This window comes from Teleopsis dalmanni, chromosome 2, assembly GCF_002237135.1.
Source record: "Teleopsis dalmanni isolate 2A chromosome 2, ASM223713v2, whole genome shotgun sequence".
Classification (NCBI taxonomy): Eukaryota; Metazoa; Arthropoda; class Insecta; order Diptera; family Diopsidae; genus Teleopsis; species Teleopsis dalmanni.
In genome coordinates this window covers 111,607,538-111,629,823 of record NC_051847.1, presented here as the reverse complement: position 1 = coordinate 111,629,823, position 22,286 = coordinate 111,607,538, and the positions used below count along the sequence as shown (strand labels likewise).

General features: G+C 30.0%; 1 protein-coding gene across 2 annotated transcripts; it reads left to right on the top strand.

Moving 5' to 3' along the window:
• Positions 1-1,586: 1,586 nt before the first annotated feature.
• Positions 1,587-17,018, top strand: LOC119683425 (sodium-independent sulfate anion transporter). 2 transcript variants are annotated; one of them, XM_038097093.1, is made up of 9 exons: positions 1,587-1,818; positions 12,472-12,744; positions 12,823-12,993; positions 13,072-13,274; positions 13,344-13,680; positions 13,771-13,932; positions 13,994-14,094; positions 16,426-16,611; positions 16,680-17,018. In XM_038097093.1, the coding sequence occupies exons 1-9, from the start codon at positions 1,773-1,775 to the stop codon at positions 16,998-17,000; spliced, it is 1,800 nt and encodes a 599-aa protein (XP_037953021.1). In that variant the 5' UTR covers positions 1,587-1,772; the 3' UTR covers positions 17,001-17,018. The 2 variants fall into 2 exon arrangements, with proteins under 2 accessions (XP_037953021.1, XP_037953020.1); XM_038097092.1 differs by lacking the exon at positions 1,587-1,818 and adding an exon at positions 12,264-12,398.
• Positions 17,019-22,286: the final 5,268 nt, after the last annotated feature.

Genomic DNA, 22,286 nt, shown 5'->3' with positions numbered 1-22,286 from the left:
GAAGGAGGTTTGTGTGTGTATGTGTGTGTGTGTGATGTATACTTATAGTTAGGTTTAATAGGTAAGCGATGAAAACAAAAAGGTTATAAATAGTAGGAAAATAATTATATGTATATATCTACAAAAAAATTTTAGAGAAAAGCAAATCTTATTCGTTTATAATAAATGATCTGATTTTAAGATCAGTGCAGTTGAAAATTTGAGATTTATTGTCTCTGAAGACTGTAACATAAGTAAAAAACTAAGATGGTGATTTCGTACTGAGGAGTAAACGGGACACTCAAACGTAAAGTGATTCAACGTTTCTTCAGTTTGTAAATTACAAAGTGCACAAAGGTTGTTGATTTCGAGACTCTAAATTTGCCCGTTAATACAAAAACGAGTGCAGTGCAATTGGGCGATAACCTTTGCCATAAAAAATTGTTTACGATCAAAAAGGTAAGTTTATCATCAAGGGCTCTTAATATATTGCAATTCATGGATTGTGAGTTGGTGGCTTTTAAAATGTCTTTGAATTTTAGATATCTTTGATAGCGTTCAAAGGCCGTAGTTCGGTTATCAATCCAAGTTGCTGCAGTCGGTGTTTCCAACAAGTTTGTCATATTTACAACTTTAAGAAAATCATTAAATTGTGTGAGGTAATGAGGTAAATGAGATGAAGGAGACATTGTTTGGGGTATCTTGATTGGTCGATTTGAAGAATGCGTATAATGAAATCGATTGCTCGTTTGAAAACTCTATATGAAATTTTCACTAGGCCTAGTTCAAGTCTTAGAGCTGCATAAAGCTTCTGCTCCATTGACATCACAGATACACAAACCGTTCGAAACAAATAAAGTCGTAGCAAGAGTGGTGTAATAGATTCTAGAAAATCATATTTTGATGTTAACTGCAAAATATCAAACAGATCCCAGATGTATGGATATCATTAACATATTATAGAGCTCTGTTTATAATTATGTCATGTTCGTCTCCTTCGAAATTTTTGAAAATTCAAAGCCAGATCTTTCTTTTTTCCAATAAATACATAAATGCGAAATGTAAACAGTTCTCTGGTCTATATTTTCGGACATTGATTTTCATATATTTGATTAAACCATTGGATTTGTGTATAAAATGTTAGATGTCCTCTTCAAACACGCAATTTTTATTTTGGTATGATACTTACAAAATGATATTATTCGATGTGATCATCACCCCTTTCCACATCAACTCAGCTACGTTACTGTTTAATGTTACGTGCATACATATTCATGCAAACTGATTTATGTCTTATTTACATAGAAAACAAAAATTTTTTTTCTGTTTACAGTCTCAATCGAAAACGACTGTCAAATTTGCTAATATTTCGATCAAATATAATTTACTTTTGAATTCTAGACAGTAACTCATTTTAATCTTAGCTTCATTATTTACCTCTGATATTTAATATTTTGCACCAAGACGAAAAATTTGTATACAATGCTTACTGATTACTTTTGATACTTAATATTAGCACCTAATTAACATTCCGCTTATCAAAATAAATTATCTTAATGCTCTGATAACAGTGAAATACACCAAATTAGATTTGTATCTCACGCCAGATGGACGTTTCAGTTCGGTTTTGAACAATTTAGAAAATATTCATACATCACAGATCTTCTTTACGATTAGTGATATAAAAATAAAAATTTTGTGTTTTTTTCCAAGTTTGAACGTTCAAAAAATAGTGTGTTAAAAAATTACAATATAAATTAAACAGCATCAGTAACTGAAGTTCAGCAACAGTAATGGACCAAAATACTTTGATTAAATGTAAAAAATTTCAAATTCAAGGTATTTAAATTAACAATCGAATTTTCAAATTTGTAAAATAGAATGCAAATTAACATTTAAAGAGTTTTCATTAAGTATTCAAGATTTATACAAATATTTACATTTGAGTTTATAGTGCATTTCCTAGAAACAGAAATATTTTTGTAAAACCCTAATAGCATTCGCTGTAGATACGTAGATATTTAAAATAAATTTAACGACGGTACAACCAAATAAATGAATGATAAAAAGAAGTTTAAACTATATTAATTCACCCAATAAATTAAAAAGATAATTAACTGTCTGACATCTAAATCATTGTTACATGAGATAATTTTCTGAGAACAACAACAACAACAGAAAAAACTCTTAAAAAAAACTCTTAATTTTTAATTTAATTTTAATTAATTACCAAAAATTAATTAAATTAATTTCTGTTAATAATTTAATTCAGAAAACTACTGTAAGCAGTTATTCTAAGTCTTTCTAATGAATATAATATAATATTTGCGTAATATATATATAGTGATATACTTCGAGCAAATAAATGAATCCTGTAATAATAAAAAATACATGAAATTCAAAGATACTTTATGATAATTCGTTAATATTTTCTAATTTTGTCCAATCATAGAATTAGCAGTTCCATAATCATAATAATAAAATGATTATAATAACAACACGAATATACTTAGTCAAATCTAATTTTAGGATGATATTTTCATTTAGCATCAGGAAGGATATTATTAGTAGAAGAGTTAACACAAATTAAAAAAAATGTATTATTACTAAGAGAAGGACAAAAAGTATCACTACTTATGGGGTCATCGAAGATCTGGTAATACTAACTCCAAAGCACAAACAACTGATGAATTACAATTTTCATATTTTTATTTTTACAGAAGAAATTATGTTAGTTTCTATTGCATTATCCTGTAATTGTGCTTTAATTTGTTTGAGTATTACAGTTCACCCTGTATACTTTCCCTCTAAGACATTTTTTCAGTTACATAATTTATGTATAAAAATAATATCACTACATATTTACTTTCTGAGAGGGTGGATAGCGTTATTTCCATATTTTTGTTGGATCATATATAGTACAGGTCCGGATCAAGGGACGTTGCTCAGATAAGTCTGTGTACAACGTTTTTTGGTATTTTTATGTATGTATGTAAATCTGCTATTAGTATTTTGATAAATCATGAAATTTTTGATTGCTGGCATAATAACTATATCACCTATCAAAAAAAACCCTATATAAGAAAAATGTTACTGTTATAATTCAGTGCTTCAGTGTTTCAAATTTTATAAAGCTTTTCCCCTGACATCTAAAAGATGACAAAATCATTTTCGTCATATGTGCACCGCGTTACGTAATCATGCGATAATACTATAAAAGACGATAATACAATAAGTTGAACAAACAATAACAAAAAAATATTCTAAACAGAATGACAACGAAATTATAATGTTAAATAAAAATAATTTTTGATTAGCCGAACACGTTAAATTAATAACCTTTACTTTTGTTCGTTGTACTTAATATATCAATATATAGTCATAGTCAGAACTATCATTACCTTTGGAATACTGCTGTGCTAAGGAAACGACAAAAGTATTAGATGACATTTTAAACAATGTTTCACCTTTTCTGCAATTCACATAAGGAACCAATCAACCAATCAACCATTCAAACGGACATCAATAAATACTGGACAAAGTACACTGATAGAAATATCGTTTGGTAATTGTATGGGGTTCGAAATATATTTAAAGTGACAGCAAATGTCATCTGAAAGTGGTTAAAATGGACTTTGTTTTGTATTTCTAATTTTATTTAATGATTCAAGTTATAATAATATATTTGTTATTTTACCTAATGTCTAAAAACACTACTAAAACACTACTACTAAGTCGAAATCGTAAGCAATCAAAACTCAACAAACAGTGGAGTTTTCTCTCTTCTACTGGATTATGGTTATAAAGCACTCTAGCATTTCTTGGTCTTGTCAACCGTCGTATTGTTCACATTAGTCCCTTCGATACTCTCAGCTACTGGGAATGGCGTTGAGGAAAACTCCTCCTTTTTTGATGTGTTGGGCATTGCCCACCTCTCGAACTCACTCTCCAATCCCGATTTCATATTAGAACTCCCTTCAGTGGTTGATTTATTGTTTTCTGCTTGAAGATGGTCCGCCATCTTGCCACCACTGCTTTCGAACGAATATTTAAATGCACAATATTCTTCTGCTAATGTATTTCCAATTGGTCCATTTGCAGCTCTTCGAATTTGATATACGTGTCTCTTTACCCCGTTTCTATTAAAAAGTATTGCCCGACAAAAAGTATTCTTTTCGCCTGGTGCGAATTCCGTGCACCTATTACCACACTGACACTGCATGTACTGCTTTCTTTCACCTTCTTTGCAATTTTCTCGGAACGAATAAGATTTAAGCGTGTTCGCAGAAGCTGTCCCAAAAACAACTGAGCTGGAGAGAAACCTGTAGTTGAATTGTGGACATTTTTGTAAAGACTTGCTTGTTGTGCCCATAGCTTTTAGTGCATTTTTGATTATTTTTACGCTATGCTCCGCCTGATCGTTAGTAGCTGGATAATACGTAACTGAATATTTATGGTATTTTACTCTAAATGTATTTAAGTAAAATTCGTTTCATTGTCAAAAATAACCATAAGTAGAAGATGAAGATGAAGAGCAATGCCATTCATCTTCACCATATCTAAATGCAATTACTAGTTATATCGCCCATTCAAATAGCTCTGCATAGTCGATATGGATACGCTCCCATGGTCCTTCTGGGTATTCGCTTGTCTCGCGCACCCATCACACTTGTTGGCCATATTCTCAACATCTTTGTCTATTCCTGGCCAATATAAAAAAGAACGAGTAATGCCCTTCATCTTCACCATTCCTAAATGCTATGTATTTAGGTTCTCTAGTAATTTTTCTCAATAATGTAAAGGGGTAATAATTCGGTATTCGAACGTTAAGCACCCTGATGATAACATGTAACTCGCTTCTGCTGATTTGTAGCCTTCTCTCTTTAAACAACGGCCACTTTGCAGTAGTTTAATTATTTTACCGAGATGTTTATGCTTTCTGATTTCAGTTGCAATACGTTCTGCTTTAATAGACAACTGACTTATCTGGAATGAAGTTATTAAACCCATCACATTCATCAGAATCAGTTGCTACTGTTTATTTGTTCCTAGTGTAATAATAGAAGAGGATCGCGTGACAAATAATCGGCATTTACGTTTGCTTTTGAATTTTTATATATAACTTCGTAATCGAATCTGCTTAAAAATTCTGCTAGTTAACTATATGCGCAAACCATCAGGCTGCCGTACTTAGCACTATCTAATCTCAAAGTAATCACTAACTGGACCGGGCGGTACGCATATCTTAGATCAGTTATTGAATAATCATGAAGTTTATGAGGAATACACAAAATGCACACCTCCCCGAGGAGCCTGTAACCATTCTGAGATTCGATAACGCGAATAGTAGTGTTTGAGGCTTAAAAGCATAGAAATGTTTCTATATTTTCGCTTGTGTCTTTTTTCCTTTATTTAAATGGAATTTACTGCTTTTGCTTTTGCAATTAAAGTTGTGGAATAGTTTTTCTTTTAAATACCCATAAACACTTCAGTTTATTAAAAGATTAAAAATATTATTATATTATTTTTTTTATAATTTTTTAAAAAAAATTTTTTTTAAATATTTATTTATAAAGAGGTTTTTTCGAACAGTAGTGAAATACAACAACAAAAATTTATTTTTTATATTATTTTAATTAATTGAATTTTTGGCTGACCATACAGCTGTTTCGAGTATTGCCAAATACCCATCATCAGTGGTCTTGGAAATAATTCTTGTATTTAATTATTCGAAAATAATTATTTTTTGAGACTGCAAGTACCAGGAATCGAACTCGGGTCCTGCCAAATGTGAATCAGCGCACTTTAACCAACTGATCCAAAGCCGTACTTGACTTTTTTGTTTGCATATTTTTCTGGAGTTTTGTTAATATTACTATGAAAGTTTTTATTAACAAATTTTACTTGCTGTGTAAAATTGTAAAATTTACTCATTGAGTAGAATATTTTTGTTTGAAGGTGGTTTAAGTTTTTAAAATATTTTTAAATTTTCGTTGACACATTTTCGTTGCAAAGTTTTTCTGTTTAAATTTTTCAAATAATTTGTTAGTTTTATTTTTGAATATTTTTTATAATTAAATTACAAAACTGTTTACAGCGCTACTTTGAGTGAAATTGTAACGTTTTCACCACATTTAATATTTATTTCTTTTTTTTTTATTCTTATATATGTCAGAACACAGTTTAACGATTATACTCTTAATTTTATTTTTATTCACATTTTATTATTATTTCTTTCTCAGCATTACGTTTCTAGATTAGGTTCTATACATAAGAAAGAACAAATCATGCAACAAATAATGCCTCTACGAATAGAATAGGTTTGAAATTTAACAATTAAAAATAAAAAATATAATTAATTAATTAATTCAATTATTCTACAGCTGGTTTATGATTTCGTTCTAATATACATATATACAGCAATTAAAATTGTTAATAAAAACTTTCATAGCAAAAGTAACAAAACTCCAGCAAAATATGCGAACATAAAAAGTCAAGTACGGCTTTGGATCAGTTGGTTAAGGTGCGCTGATTCTGAGCTTCATATTTGGCAGGACCCGAGTTCGATTCCTGGTACTTGCAGTCTCAAAAATAATTATTTACGAATAATTAAATATAAGAATTATTTCCAAGACCACTGATGAAGGGTATTTCGCAATACTTGAAACAGCTGTATGGTCAGCCAAAAATTCAATTAATTAAAATAATTCAAAAAAAAAAAAATTTTTGTTGTTGTTTCACTTCTGTTCTAAAACCTCTTTATTATTATTTCTTTAAATTTTACACATAGAGTCCAAATTAATTAAAAACAAAATTTATTAATTTTTATTTAAACTTAATTGTAATGAACTTTATGTAATTTGAATGCTTTAGAACAGGGATGTCCAGGGAGATGCGATCGCGGGCCAATACAAATTTACTTTACAGATTGGAGGGCCGCAGAATCAAATACATATGTTTATAGCTATTATTATAAATATATTATAAGACTATAAATACAGTTATAATGTTAAATTTAGTTTTCTTAATTTCTTAATTTAAATTCATTTATTTAGTATACAATAAAAATAAAATAATGTGGTTTTACCAGCACACCAAAAGAAAATTTGCGTAATTGTAGTAGATATATCGGGGGCCGTGCTTTGGACACCCGTGCTGTAGAATATCACAGAAGTTCAAATTTTTTAACAATAAGAACAAGTATTAGAGACAAGACAATACGTATTTGCATTAAAAATTCTGTTTAGCATTTCAATATAATTTTTATTTCATAAATTTTCTTTAGTTTGTATAACAATTCCAGTGAACACATATTTCTTTAACATTTATTCTTTAAGATTTTTTTGTTTGTTAAAGACTTTTAACTGATTAATAACAATACTTTATCACGTTTATATAACAGTGATTATTAATATTATTTCACATTAAAAACTGTTCGCCAATTAGAACTTTATCTAAATTGCGTTAAAGATATTTTTTGCCATTGTGGTTCTTTGACAATAGCACACGCGAAATGTCGTTTTAATTGTCTTAATTAAAAAGATTTTTTATGATTTTTCATAATAGCTTCAACTCTAGACTGAGATATATCTTTTAAATGACTTAAATCATTTACAAAATCTTAAAGATTTTGTTAAAATTAACCAATCGAATTATGGCTTCTAAAATTCTTAAGAATTTTCTAGAAATTTTCTAGAAATTTCTTATTCCCATCCTATAGCATTGAAGCATCTATTTTCTAAAGCGCCTCGTAAGCGTCTTTAACTTTGCCTCAATAGCCAGATGACGAAATTAAGTACAAGGTGAGATGAAAAAACTGCAACCAACTTCAGACTGCTGTCATTTCTAAACCGCTCGTCCCACAGCTGTCAGATTTATTCTAGTGACAGCTCATTATATTGTTTACAAGCGCACAAAAGCATTTTGGTGGGAATTTTTCAAAAAAAAAGTTATTTGTGATGGAATTCAAGCGTGATAGTGTGATTGCTTTGCATTTGGCTGGAAAACCACAAGTGGCTATCGTTAGAGCCCTCCAGCATTTAGAAGTGAATAAATGTTTTGTGTCTCGTACCATCGCTCGTTACCATGATACTGGTAGCGTAGCCCGACGTCAAGGAAGTGGACGAAAAAAAACAGCAACATCGGCAGAAATGGTTCGAAAAGTGAAAAAGCGAATTGAACGAAATCCGCGTCGCAGTGGACGAAAAATGGCTCGTGAGCTGAACATATCGCAATATGCCATTCGGCAAATATTGAAAAATGAGCTTGGACTAAAGCCATTCAAGTTCCAAAAAGTGCAAGATCTTACTGATGCGCAAAAAAAAGTTAGACTCGAAAAAGCTAAAGAGTTGTTTCGCTTGGCCGAAAGTGGTGAACTGCCGAATTTGGTTTTCTCCGATGAGAAACCATTCGTTATCCAGCAGTTTGTAAACAAACAAAATGATCGTGTTTACTTGCCAGAGAGGTCAGCTGAAAATTTGCAACTTCGGTTGGCCATCACAACTCAAAAGCCGGCCATGGTGATGGTGTGGGCCGCCATAACAGCCGATGGTCGCTCGCCGCTCGTATTCATCGACCGTGGTGTCAAATTAAATGCGCAAATCTATCGCGAAAATATTTTGGAGGGAGTTCTGAAGCCCTGGGCACGCAAACATTTCGGCCGCAGACCTTGGACATTCCAACAGGACTCAGCACCATCGCACTCAGCACGCGCCATCCAAGAATGGTTAAGAAATGAGGTTCCTCGCTTCATTTCCACCGCACAATGGCCACCAAAATCTCCGGATGCCAATCCGTTGGACTATTGTGCCTGGGGTATTTTGGAAAGCAAGGTTGGAACTAAAAAATACCAAAGTGGCGATCATCTCAAGCAAGCGCTTCGCCGAGAATGGGACAAAATACCGCAGAGCCACTTTCGGGCAGCGTGTGATGGTTTCATTGGCCGTTTGAAGGCCATAGTTCGTGCCAAAGGTGGCCAATTCGAACAAATCTAAACCGATTCTCAAATTTGATGTTATTTCCGACATTTTTTGCTTTCATTCAGTAAAATTTAAAAAAAATGAAAAAATTATGGCGTTTTACTTTGTTGCAGTTTTTTCATCTCACCTTGTAGTCATCAAGTAGTCACAGAGAATGTGACTGGAAGTCTCGTCTGCTTCTAAGCAGAGTCGACAACATATCTCTTTGGACAAACCCATTTTGTTAAGATGATAACGCAGTCCATGGTGACCCATTAAATATCCCACCAGCAACCTCAACTCTTTTCTGTTGCCCATAACTGTAGGGATGAACCAGCTCGTAAGCCTGACGTTTACCTGAAATGTCACGCCAGTAGTGAATTCTCTTGGCTGAAAACCATTTATCAATCAGAGACCTAGTTGTAGACCAACTTAATCCACAATATGGCTCCGGTACACAGATTTTAGTGACAGATGCTGACCTAGTAAGACTGTCGACAGACTCTCTACCATTGATTCCTGTGTGGCCAGGCACCCAGCAAGGCATCACTTTGTTTTTGTTTGCCAGCTGCAAGCAAAATATATACTTGAATATATTTGATATCGTTTTTGCAAGATACTTGCACTTTTAAAAATAAACATTCTGCGTAATTGTGCAGGCATTAAGCCTAAGTCACAGAAATAAATAAACGTAGGCATTTTAAGTTTTTTTTATGCGCACTATTTAGATACGCATTCTAAAGATAATTCTAAAGTATTATGTATAATGGCAACTGTCGTTATACTAATTTAGAATGCTAATTTTTATATTTATTTTTGTAAAAGAATTTTTGTTTTGCCAATATAGGAGCAAGAAACATCCATATATAATTTACAGGAATTTAATATATTTTTCATTAAATTACGAATCAAAACATGCAGAGATCGCCAATGGTAATTACTATTTGTATTGATACAGGGTTATTGAAGTGTTATCAGTTACGCATAGGTATATCTGTCAAACAAATATTGTCAACTACATGAAATTCATACAAGTGACAGCTGTTTATATTGTTTACAAGCTATCACAAGCATTTGCGTCTAAGTTTTATAGAACAAAAGTTATTCGAAATTAAATTCAAAAGTAATAGTTTGATTGCGTTATATTTGGCCAGAAAATCACAACCAACTATTGTTCATGAGCTCATTGTTGCACGAAAAAAGAAAGCAGCATCACTTTAAATGGTTCGAAAAGTAAAAGCACTACTTAAACGAAATCCACGTCTTAGTGGTAATCAAATGGCCAAAGAACCAAAGAAAAGCCATAGAAAAATATCCCAGCGAAGCATGCGACACATATTCCAAAATGAACTCAAGATAAAGCCTTACAAGTTTCAAAACGTACATGATCTCATATCAAAGCAACAAAAATATACACTGGAAAGAGCAAAGGGGTTGTTACGCTTGCACGAACGTGGCGAATTTCCAAACATTATGTTCTTTAATGAGAAAAATTTTCTCATTGAACAGTTCATGAACTATGATCGTGAAAATGATCGTGTTTACTAACTGTACGCACTGCCTAAAATTTGAAACAACGAATGGCCACCCAAACTAATTTTCCATCTTGCAATGGTATGGAAAGATGTGACAGCCGATATACGCCCTCCAATCGAGGGCGTCAAAGTCAATGCGATTTATTATCGGGAAAATATTTTGGAAGTTACTTTTGTTTCAACAAGACTCGGCACCAGTCGCGGTCACATAAAGATCGTATGAACTAAGAATAGATCCATACTTCATTTCGTTCATACAATAACCTTCGAATTCGCCAGATACTAATCGGATAGCTTATTTCATCTGGGCCATTTTGAAGAGTAAGGTCAAGTCAAGGCAATAGGTGATAGCATCAAGCTAGATTGAATGGATTCTGAAATTTTGATTATTTCCACAAATTTTTGTAATTTGAATCAATAAAAAATAATTTCACACAAAAAAGATATGGTCGATTGAATAGGTTATGAACCAATGAAACGATGTCATCTTTACTAAGTAAATTAACTTTCTTCACACTTTTTTATGCCCAAAAAATTCACATTTTAAGTATTTCTCTTAGAATTTATTTTTATATTGAAATTGCCTTTTAATCGAACTTTACTTTGCTTTACGTACCTCGGTCCAGCTGACTTCTTTTGGATTTACATTTTGAATAATAATAGATTTTTTTTGAAGGTATTGCCTTCATGTCGATATTCTGAAAGCAATGTGACTATATTTTGGGTGTCAGCATCCCCGCATACCTTCAACTTGCTAACCAATTACACAACTGTTGATAAGTATGTAAAAGATAAACTCAATTATTTATTAATAATTTACAACACCTTATTTGTAATAGTTTAGATTAATAGTTTACAAATAATATAATTAAATATAAACGACCGTAACTTTTGACTGCTGACTGCTGGCCTCGGCTGTTCAACTTCGACTATTGCTGTATCTACTGCTTGCCTACTTTACTGCTTAACCGGGTTACATGTATATATATTGGTAGGATTTTTAGAATAAAATAAAATAATTAATATTTAATAAAATTAAAATACGAAAACGTGTTTCTTTGTTAGTAGCCAAAGTAAAAGTGTCAGAGTTTGGCTCTTAAAATTCAGAGCACCAAAGTACAAACGGGACTCTTCCAGACAAACAAGTTGATGTACCGTTTTGTAGTAAGCGGGTGTGAGCTTATATATGTCTAAAGTTCCTATAGTAAAGGCAGTGTTAGTGCACTATTCTGATCCACATCATCTTGGGTCTTATACATTTGTATATGTCCGTTAATTTTTTGACCACTCTAACAACAAGAATGCAAAATAATAATAGTTGTTCAAGCACTTTTCACTTTTCGAAATATTTGATTTCTTTATCATGCTACCATCAATACAAGCAAAAGGATCAAAAGGATTGCTATTAAATTACCTATTTCTTGAAATTGCCAAGCCATTATTGAGTGGGATAGACAAATTTCTCGATTTCTCATCGTGCTGATAGTAACAGATCATAATTATCAGAATGTAAAAATAACTATAATCAAATCCCAATACATTATTTCTTGTTAATTCCATAAACAAAAACGAAATTGAACTTAATTATTCTGAGTCATCGTGCGTACACATGCATAAAATTTTCAAATTGAATTGATTGCTACCTAAATTACAAGGGATTCCCCATGTATTGCTAATTAAAATAAAAATGTGTGAAAAAATATTATTGTTGATGCTCAAACCGGAATCGACTTATTTATTTTACGAACTGCGTTCCGCCTAAATTTATATTTTTCTAAATAATAACCGCAGTTCAAAATGAAATTCTGCGGGAGACATTCGTTCTGGTTTCACAGACAGAAAAAAACGAGCTCAAGCTTGAAACAAAGTTATCAAATGCGAAATGAGAGCTTAGATCAACGGCGTGGCATAAGTACAATCTGCGATTGTAATAATTCCAATTAGAAATTGTATTTCAAATATGAAAAGAACTATTTTAAGACAATTTTTTTAAATTTTAGCTGCCGAGGAGAGACAGAAGAATTTGAATAGTGATTTTTTAGAAAGCAAAATAATTTCTACTGATGCAGCACAATATGCAGAGCCTGAGGAACCTCATTGGTTGTTTCGTCGTATATTTATACTAACATGGATAAGGAGTTACGACCGCGACAAAGCTGTTGCGGACTTCATTGCTGGTTTAACGCTCGGTTTAACAATTATACCGCAAAGTATAGCGTATGCATCATTAGCAGGATTGTCATCGGAATATGGCCTTTATTCAGCATTTGCGGGTACATAATTATACCATAATTATAAAAATATTCGGTAATAATGCGCACATGTACATTACTTTTCTCAATTCGTTACAGGCTCGATAATATATGTTTTCTTCGGAACTGTGCCACAAGTATCAATAGGTCCAACTAGTTTAATGGCTTTGATGGTCCTGCAGTTTTGCGCCGATAAACCTATACAATTTACTATCGTTTTAGCATTTTTGGCGGGCCTTGTTGAATTGCTTATGGGTGTTTTTAAATTAGGTGTGGTAACTTCAATTGTCTAAACTATATAAACGTATAAAAAGTTATTTTGAGTTAATAATTAACATTTTAATAAAGGATTCGTTGTCAACTTTATACCAGCCCCAGTAAATAAGGCGTTTACATCTGCTACAGCTACAATAGTTGTTCTTGCACAAATAAAGAATTTATTGGGAATTAAAATCAAAGGTATACCGTCCCCATCACAATTTATAAATGGGATTAATATATCAGATGCAATAATGGGTTTTATATGTATCATTGTTCTTTTAACATTGAGAGTAAGTATACTGAAATTTAAATTATATGAATCTATATGTTCTTGTTCGATTTTGTGTTTCCTAATAAAGCAACTATCGCAAATAAATTTTAAAAGCAACGGTCGAAAAATAAAACAACTAAAGAAGCTGTGCTGGTATATAAGCATTTCTCGAAACGCACTTACAGTTTTCTTATGCGCTATTATTAGTTTCATTTGGATTAAAGAAAGATCATATCAAGCCATACCATTTGCTTTGTCCGCTAAAGTAGAATCAGCTGCTATTACGTTAAAACTTCCCCCATTTGTTTTTAACTACAATAATGTGACATATGTTTTCTCGGACATTGTTCGGGAACTTGGAAGCGGTATTGTGGTGGTGCCAATAGTTGCAGTGCTGGCTAATGTCGCTATAGCCAAAGCTTTTGGTACGCTTGGTTCAATCTATATTGAAAATCAATTTTTTGCTTTACATAAATTACTATCATATTTTCATGTTTCCATAAATACATCGACAGTAAAGGATGCAAAACTTGATGCTTCCCAGGAAATGTTATCACTCGGTCTTTGTAACTTAGTTGGTTCTCTCTTCAGTGCTATGCCAACTTGTGGCGCATTTACACGTTCAGCTGTAAGCCAATCTAGCGGCGTTAGAACCCCTATGGCTGGAATATATACTGGTATTGAGAATATATAATTTATAAATAATACATTGACTATATATAAGTAATTCACTTAAAGGTTTAATTGTTATATCGGCGTTGAGCATATTAACACCATATTTTCAATATATACCTAAAGCTACGTTGTCTGCCGTGCTAATTGCTGCAGTGGTGTTTATGGTAAGTTCAAAACGAGAAATTTCATATATATTTATTATTTTTGTATAAGCGTTTTTCCAACAACTTCATTTCATATAATATATTTGTATATGTAAAATTTTTCTGTATCTTAAAAAAACAACAAAGTGTCGAATAAAAACGGTATTAGAATGTTGAGTTGTATTTTTGATATAAGAAGAAATTGACTATAATACAAATATAAATATTAAAAACTAAATATAAGGAAAATATAAGAGAAATGTTGCTTTGGTATTATCAAAGCTTTACATCTTTACCTCCCCACAAATTGTTTAATTGTTTAATCAATTTTATCCATTTGATAGTTTTAACATATATGCCTAAATTCACAAGACGTCTCTGTTCTCTGTGCAATATTTTATTCAATAAAATCAATAAAATTACTTTCAAAGTATCGGCATTATCGCTGATATATCGATTCTTTCGCCTGCTGGGTATAAGCTGTTGGGTAGTTATTTCATCGTATTGTTATTGCTTCGTGTCTCAATTGATCAGATCATCGTAGCTATTATAATCGATTGATTTTCATATTAGGTGTATTCTTTTGACATGAATCCTCCAATAGAACACGTGTCTCTTAAAAATTAACATGCAAAACAATAATAAAATTCGATAAAGTAAGCCCACTTTCCTGAAATTGCTTAACAAATAAGCTACAGACATTACAATGGCGCGAAATCTTAAATTTGATCTTTTGTAAATGATTTTTCGAAAAAAATGGGAAATTTTAGTCAAATGACAGAGAATTTCAAATATTTGGTCAATGCGTCACGCTCTTTGTATCCTCCTTATTTCACTATTTTTATACGTCATCATGGATAAATCCTAAAAATATGTATACTTTTATATAAATACAAATCGAATATAAAATGTTCACCAATAAATTTTTTGTCATTCATTTTATAAACATTTGTTTTATCAAACAAACAAATTCATCAAACACAAATTTGTTTAAAATTGTTTTACTTGTCATATGTTCATTGATTTTGGCAGTGATGCCAAGTTTTTCTGAAGCAACCAGGAGTTGTTCTATTGGAATATTCATATCAGAAGAATACACCTATTATACAATTGTACAGTTTAACTTCTTTGAGAACTGTTATTATATATGACTTCAATTAATAGACTTGTTTTTCCTGCTAAATTTCAGAACTTACCTATATTCTTTACAAATTGCAGGGCTTTTGCAAATTCAATAATAAAGTTATTATTTGTAATAAGCGGTATTATTATATTATATTTAACACCGACTACGTTCTAGTTTTTACAAATTCTTCCTCAAGGGGGTTATTAAATAACTTAGAGCAAATTAAAACCAGGGACCGTAACAGTTATCATAAAAAAAATAAAAATCATCTTATAACTGTTATCATATGCATTTTAAAATAAAACTCAAAAAATAATAATTAAATTTGATTTTTATTATATTCATCAAAAATAATAATTATTATATGCCTTTTATTTTTTTCGCGCAGCAATAACTCTTAAAATTTGCTTCTTATTTTAAAACGCACAAATAACTGGTATACTTGCGTTATATAATATAAAAAGCAAGAGTATCGCGCAAATTCTGCGCGATATTTTTAAAATGAAAATATAAAATGCAATTTTCATACAAGGTAGTTTTTGCAATTCCATAGAAAATGTTTGAAAAGGTTGGTGCAGGTAAAGATTTAGTTCAGTTTTTTTGTTTTTGTATTTTGCATTTATATTTTGTATTTACATTCGTATTTTGTAGGAGAACAAATTTGTATGTAAAATACAAAAACAAAAAACTGAACTAAATCTTTACCTGCACCAACCTTTTCAAACATTTTCTATGGAATTGCAAAAACAACTACCTTGTATGAAAATTGCATTTTATATTTTCATTTTAAAAATATCGCGCAGAATTTGCGCGATACTCTTGCTTTTTATATTATATAACGCAAGTATACCAGTTATTTGTGCGTTTTAAAATAAGAAGCAAATTTTAAGAGTTATTTCTGCGCGAAAAAAATAAAAAGCATATAATAATTATTATTTTTGATGAATATAATAAAAATCAAATTTAATTATTATTTTTTGAGTTTTATTTTAAAAAGCTCATATATAAAAAGCATGCATAATATTAAGGATAAAAGTTATTAGAATGATAACTATTTACTTAAATAAGAGTTTAGACAACTTTTTGTTGCTGCTTTTTTTCATAAAAAATTTTAAAATAACTGTTATTTTCGGTCCCTGATTAAAACTTTATATTTTAGTTTTTTTATAATATATTTTGTTCACATAAGCCTTTAACATATGTATGTTGTATTTAATTATTTTTAGATTGATCTTTCGCCGATTAAAAACCTATGGAGGTCTAACAAAAAAGATTTTTTCAGTTGGATAGGTTGTTTCATTGTTTGCTTATTGTGTGGAGTAGAAATGGGACTTTTCTTTGGAATTATTGTAAATATGATTTTTATTCTTTTACGTTTGGGTAATCCAAAGGTGGATATTTTCTTAACAGAGGTAAGTTACATGTATTCAAAGTATTACATTTTTATAGACGTTAATAAACATAAAATAATTTTTACCAGACCGATGGAGTGACTTACGTATACTGCATGCCTCTTTCTGATATTTATTACAGCGGTGTGGACTATTTACGTGGCAGAATACGATCAGCATGTATTTTGTACAGAAATGACTTCCCCATTGTTTTGGATTGCCATCGATTTATGCAATTCGATGCTACATTTGTAGATATGTTAAGTGCTGTTGCTAAGGAATTAAACGAAAACAATGTTCAATTCGTTTTGCATCGAATGAATCTCAAACTACAAGAACAAATTTATGTACCTAACGTTTCATTTACAAATGGTCTAATTTCTGGTGATGATTTTAAACAGAAAAAATAAGTATATTTAATTATTATAAAAAAATTATTTAAATTAATATTCCTTATATGAACAACTTAAAAAAAATGTCATATAATGTAATATCCAGCCAAACTAATTTTGTTGTTTTTATTATTATATTAAATATAAAACATATATAATATATAAGAAAAATCTTAAATTCTTACATGTTGAACTCTCTTGAATTGTGAATTCTTATTTAGCATTGCAAAGAAATAAGCCGCGCTTACTAACTGCTCCCTCAATGTCTTCAAAAAACTTTCTATATGTAGTAAACACTAACTGGTCCTCTATATAGTTTTGAAAACTGAAAGTTTTGAAAACCAATCATTTTCGAGAATCGATAATTTTTTTACGTTAATAAGTTATTGAATGTATATATTTAACGTAAAGAAATAGTTTCTTAATAGGCTGAAGTTATAGTGTGTTATCATAAATTAAGACGAGAGTCAGTTTCATTTTATTAAAAAAATTATTTCCAATCGAATTGAAAAATCCCTTGGTTACAACTGCTTAAGATTGAACATTCAAATAAAATAATTTTCTACGTTATGAAAATATGATATGAGTAAATGTATTGTAGATACTTTGTTTTTAAGTGTATCCTTGATTTTTTAAAAATTTGATTTAAATCGAAGAACTTTTATTTTCCAAACATAAAGTAATTAAAATTATCTACTGTACGTTCTGTAAAGGAACAACGAACAAATTTAGAGTAATTGTAAGTCATTTTGTTAATTATTATTAATTGATAAAAATGTGGAAGTGAAATAATAAAAACTAACAGCGTAGTTTTTATTTTTGTTTTTATTATTATATAGTACCCTATATAACTATCGCCGCGATAATCTATAAGCTTTTATTTTTTCACTTTAGCATTCTTATCAACTAAAAATAAACAAATAACGTTTGAATATCTTTAATATGGAACAAGCACTTCAAAGTAAACAGAACTTTCCATTAATAACATCAGTGAAAAAATTTTCTAGAAAAACTCTATTTGTTTATTTAAAAATAGTCCTTTTCCGTTCAAAACAGTGATTTACACAATTTGAAAGCGTGTTAAATAGATTCTTTATATAATCAGCCGACATATTTTTCGGGAAGTCGATATATGGCCTTTTTGATTATTAATAGATCGTTGCTTGAGCTATATTTCGGCAATTTATTTAAGCCTAGAACGCAATTTGTGCACAACGCCATTTTTGTACACAGTGGCGGCCTCGTGTCCATAGGAGCCTTGCAAAAAGTTGTGCATATTTCTTAAAATCTTAACTTCACTTACCAGAGAAAAAATTATTTTGTTTGTCTCTTATTACGTGAATAAGAGCATCTCTTAACAATAGAGGTAATCAGGTTAGGCGCAACAGTGAATGCTTTATCAGGCGCAACATTCATAATAATATTCTTAACCTCTTATAATTTACCATTTAGAGCTCATCGAGAATCCTTAAACGTGGACGATAGTGTAAAAAGTAGTAATTTCATAGATCTAGTTGTTATTCAAATACAACCTTACACTACGGGATCACCTGCATCACCTGTTACTCAACATTATTTTAGTCACGGCATCCAGAATGAATAAATTATATTAATTTTTTAGACAATTGTTGACGAATATCCTGAATATCGATCCAAGGGAATTTTTTACGTCTTGTGGGTGCCAAAGTTAGAGCTTGTTTCTGATTGACGCAGGTAATTCTTCTACAATAGCCAAAACGTTTTCGGGTTTATCAATAAAATCTTTGTGCTTTTTTCAAAGTCAAGCAAGCGTTGGTAAAAACTTCTAGAAACTAAATTAAAAATTAGCTAAAAATCACTCTCAAACAAGGTAGGAGAGTAGAATCGAAACAGTAAAAGCGATATTTTTGGCAATTTGATGATGAACTGATGAACTGATGAATCTAAAACTCTAACCGATTGTGAAGCAGTTATGAATGAAATCCTAACTTTAGAATTTATTGTTGCAATACACCTGTGGAATATAAACTAACTAAACTAATAAATAAACTGGACAAATATTTTTTTATTATTCAATATTTCATTTTGTATTGAATTAAAAATAAAAAAAAAGCTTTCAAATTAACATAGTTTTTTTTAAATATACAGCACTATAATAGGGACAAGAACTAAAAATTAGTTATCAAGAGATGGTCAGAGAGAACAATAAAAAAATATTTGTCTATTGGTTTACTTTGTTTGCCTTTGTAAAATATTTGTGTATTCGTAATAAAATATTTATCCCTATTCAAGTGCTTGGGAGCGTATACATCATTGCCTGCTCTAAGGTGCGGAGGTGTGCGACGCATACTTTAACATTATTTGCAAAATGTCTAATAATATATATAACTTCATTAAATTATCTTTACATCCAGAAATAATATAATTTATTACATATAACAAATGTATAATTTTAAATATTAAAGTTTTAGCAAAGACAATTAAATAGAATTGTCTATGAAAACTCAATTTATTTTCTTCTCTTAGTTTTCTAGTTGTCAGTTGTGCTCATAAGTTTACAGCACAAATCGCAGAACATTTTTATTATATTTCTTCTTTCCCTTTTAAGCAATTGCATTTACAAATTTCTGTCGTCAAGTGGGCGACAAAAATAAAACCAGTGTGTGAACAAAATAAGTATGAGAGTAACTATTCTGTTCTATTCGAATATCAACTGAATGCATATGAATCCAACATGTTGATTTGCCGAAACACTTAGTTGTTCGTTATAATTTGCAGCACAGATCATTGTACTATTACATTTCGTCTCTCCATTTTTAGCAGTAGCACCAACGAATTTCAGCCGCTAGGTGTGCGCAGTAGTTGGCCACACATTTATACGTTGCAAGTACATAACCCGTTTAAATTAAGATAATGAAAACCTATAAAAAGAGAACACGCTGCATTATGAAATTAAAAAAACTGAACCATAATGCTATCTTAATTGAAATATAAAACATCGAAAACATGTTAACCATAGAAAAAAAATTTAATATTTATAAATACATTTTTGTATAAAATTCTAAAAACTTTATTATAAGATCGCATTTAAAATACAAAACTGTTACCATAAGCCAAAAAAAAGGTCGCAGTTTATTGGATTGAAGTATATCCCCAGCCAAGTTTTATTTTAGCAACATCGTGGCACAGTATCTATATTCAATCACAATCAAAATATAGTGTATTTATTATATGGTAGAAGGAAAAAAGGTTTTTGACTTTGTTATTTTCTTCCTTTGAGCATTTTTGGTACTATTCACTGTAACTGTAACTTTGACTTTTACTTATTATATCTATTTATTTATGTATATCGAAAGTGTTCTGCAAATAGCTGACCTTAAATTGACAACAACAATATTCTCGATATTCTTAAATGTGTGTCTGTTATATGTATGCCTGTTATATCTACGAATACGGTTTACAATTAATTGATTATATGCCACCAATACATAAAGGAGGTATCTGCCATTTTCGGCACATTTTCAAACAAGATTTTTTTTTATTAAATATTAATTTTCATTTGATTTTCAGCAGCTATTCGATGTAAAGTTTAAAGTATATAGTGGATGCATCAAATTTTCAAAACCAAGTTCTATATCACCTTATATAAATTGAACAATCAATATTGTGGTTGGATATGTGATATTTGTAAAACTGCAACATTTTTTCTCCATTACCTAGAATTTGTAATATTCTTTTTCTATGAAAAATATTTTTTTATTATTATTTCTATGGTATTTATGTGTAAGCACAAATATTGTTGATGTTGTTTTTTTTGTAAAGTGACAGATATCGTAAGATAAACAAAGAGGCAGATATTAAATATTTTGCAGATATTTAAAAGTTTTTTATTTTTATCAGAAATGTTTTTTAATTAAATATAAATAATAATTTATAGAAAAAGTATAATAATACCGTATAACAATTGTTTATTTATTTTTTGAATTAATGTTATTTTTAATATTTATAACAGATAACAAATAAATTTCATAGCTTCTTAGTTTTAAATGTATCTTTGGTATGTGTAAGTATGTAAGAGGTGCGTAACTTATATAAACGTACAAACGCGACTGACGAATATTTACTTTAAAGTACATGTAATCTTTTACAGCTCCTTTGATAGGTACTTTTATAAAAGTTTATTTGTTTATTTGAAATTCATTTAAATAGTTAATTGCTACTTATTTCAGAATTGCACTAAATAAAAATGTATTTGGGCTACGTTGTCATATCAAAATAGATAAAGATTACTAGATTACTAGATATATGTATGTATTATAATATATGTATGTAAATTGTCAAAAAAGTTGGTTTGCAGTTTCCGTTTGCTAATTTAAGTATATTTGAATATTTATGTAATCACTAAACAAGAAAGAGTGTGTGTTTTTGTTCACCCATTTGAGTTTTTATTCAATTATAATAAATAAATAAACTAACATAGTATGTATGTGGTTGAGTGTTAGAGTGTTGCACTTTTCATATATATAATTTGTAAATTCATAATTATTCTTTAAGCTTAGAGGTACTTGTTTTTTGTATTTATAAAAACCAAATTAATATTGATTATAATAAAGAAAGAGCGTTGCAAAAGCAATTCGAATGTAGCCATTACCAACAAGAAATACAAGCCTCGAAAGTTATTATACATATACATATATTGGATTTGAAATTAAAACTGCCGTTCTTTTGAATTTAAAACTGTCGTCCAATAATATTTTAAATATATATGTGTAAACACATATAGACCTAATATGTCTTAACAGTTAATAATCAAAATTTAAGAGAAAAATATTTCAAATAAGAATAATGTAAAGCGATTATTAATTAAGGTAATATACTACTATTATTGGAAGGGACAATGATACATCGGAACCTATAAGGCCTATTGTGCTTTAAATAAGCTTTAAATATGGAATATATATTTTAAAAATACTTGCTCTTATCTTATTAATGATTGCACTTATTTTTATATCTAAAAATAAGATTGGAAGATCCTTATGCAGTAGGGTTCTATTAAAATATATTATAAAGTAAAGATTTGCCCGCGACTAAGATTTTAGTTAAATGTTAAACATTTTTAAAATTAAATAGAACATTTAATCAAATAAAATAAAAAAAAATTTTGCATAAAAATTTTTAAATGTACTTCTTTTCTTGTACTTCCTATAGATTTTAGTATTGCATATAGTATTCACTGTTATTTATTATATTATATGTTATTTTATGCTTTTCTATTTGTTTTTTCTTAAATTTAAAAATTAATTATTATTTTATATTTTTATATTT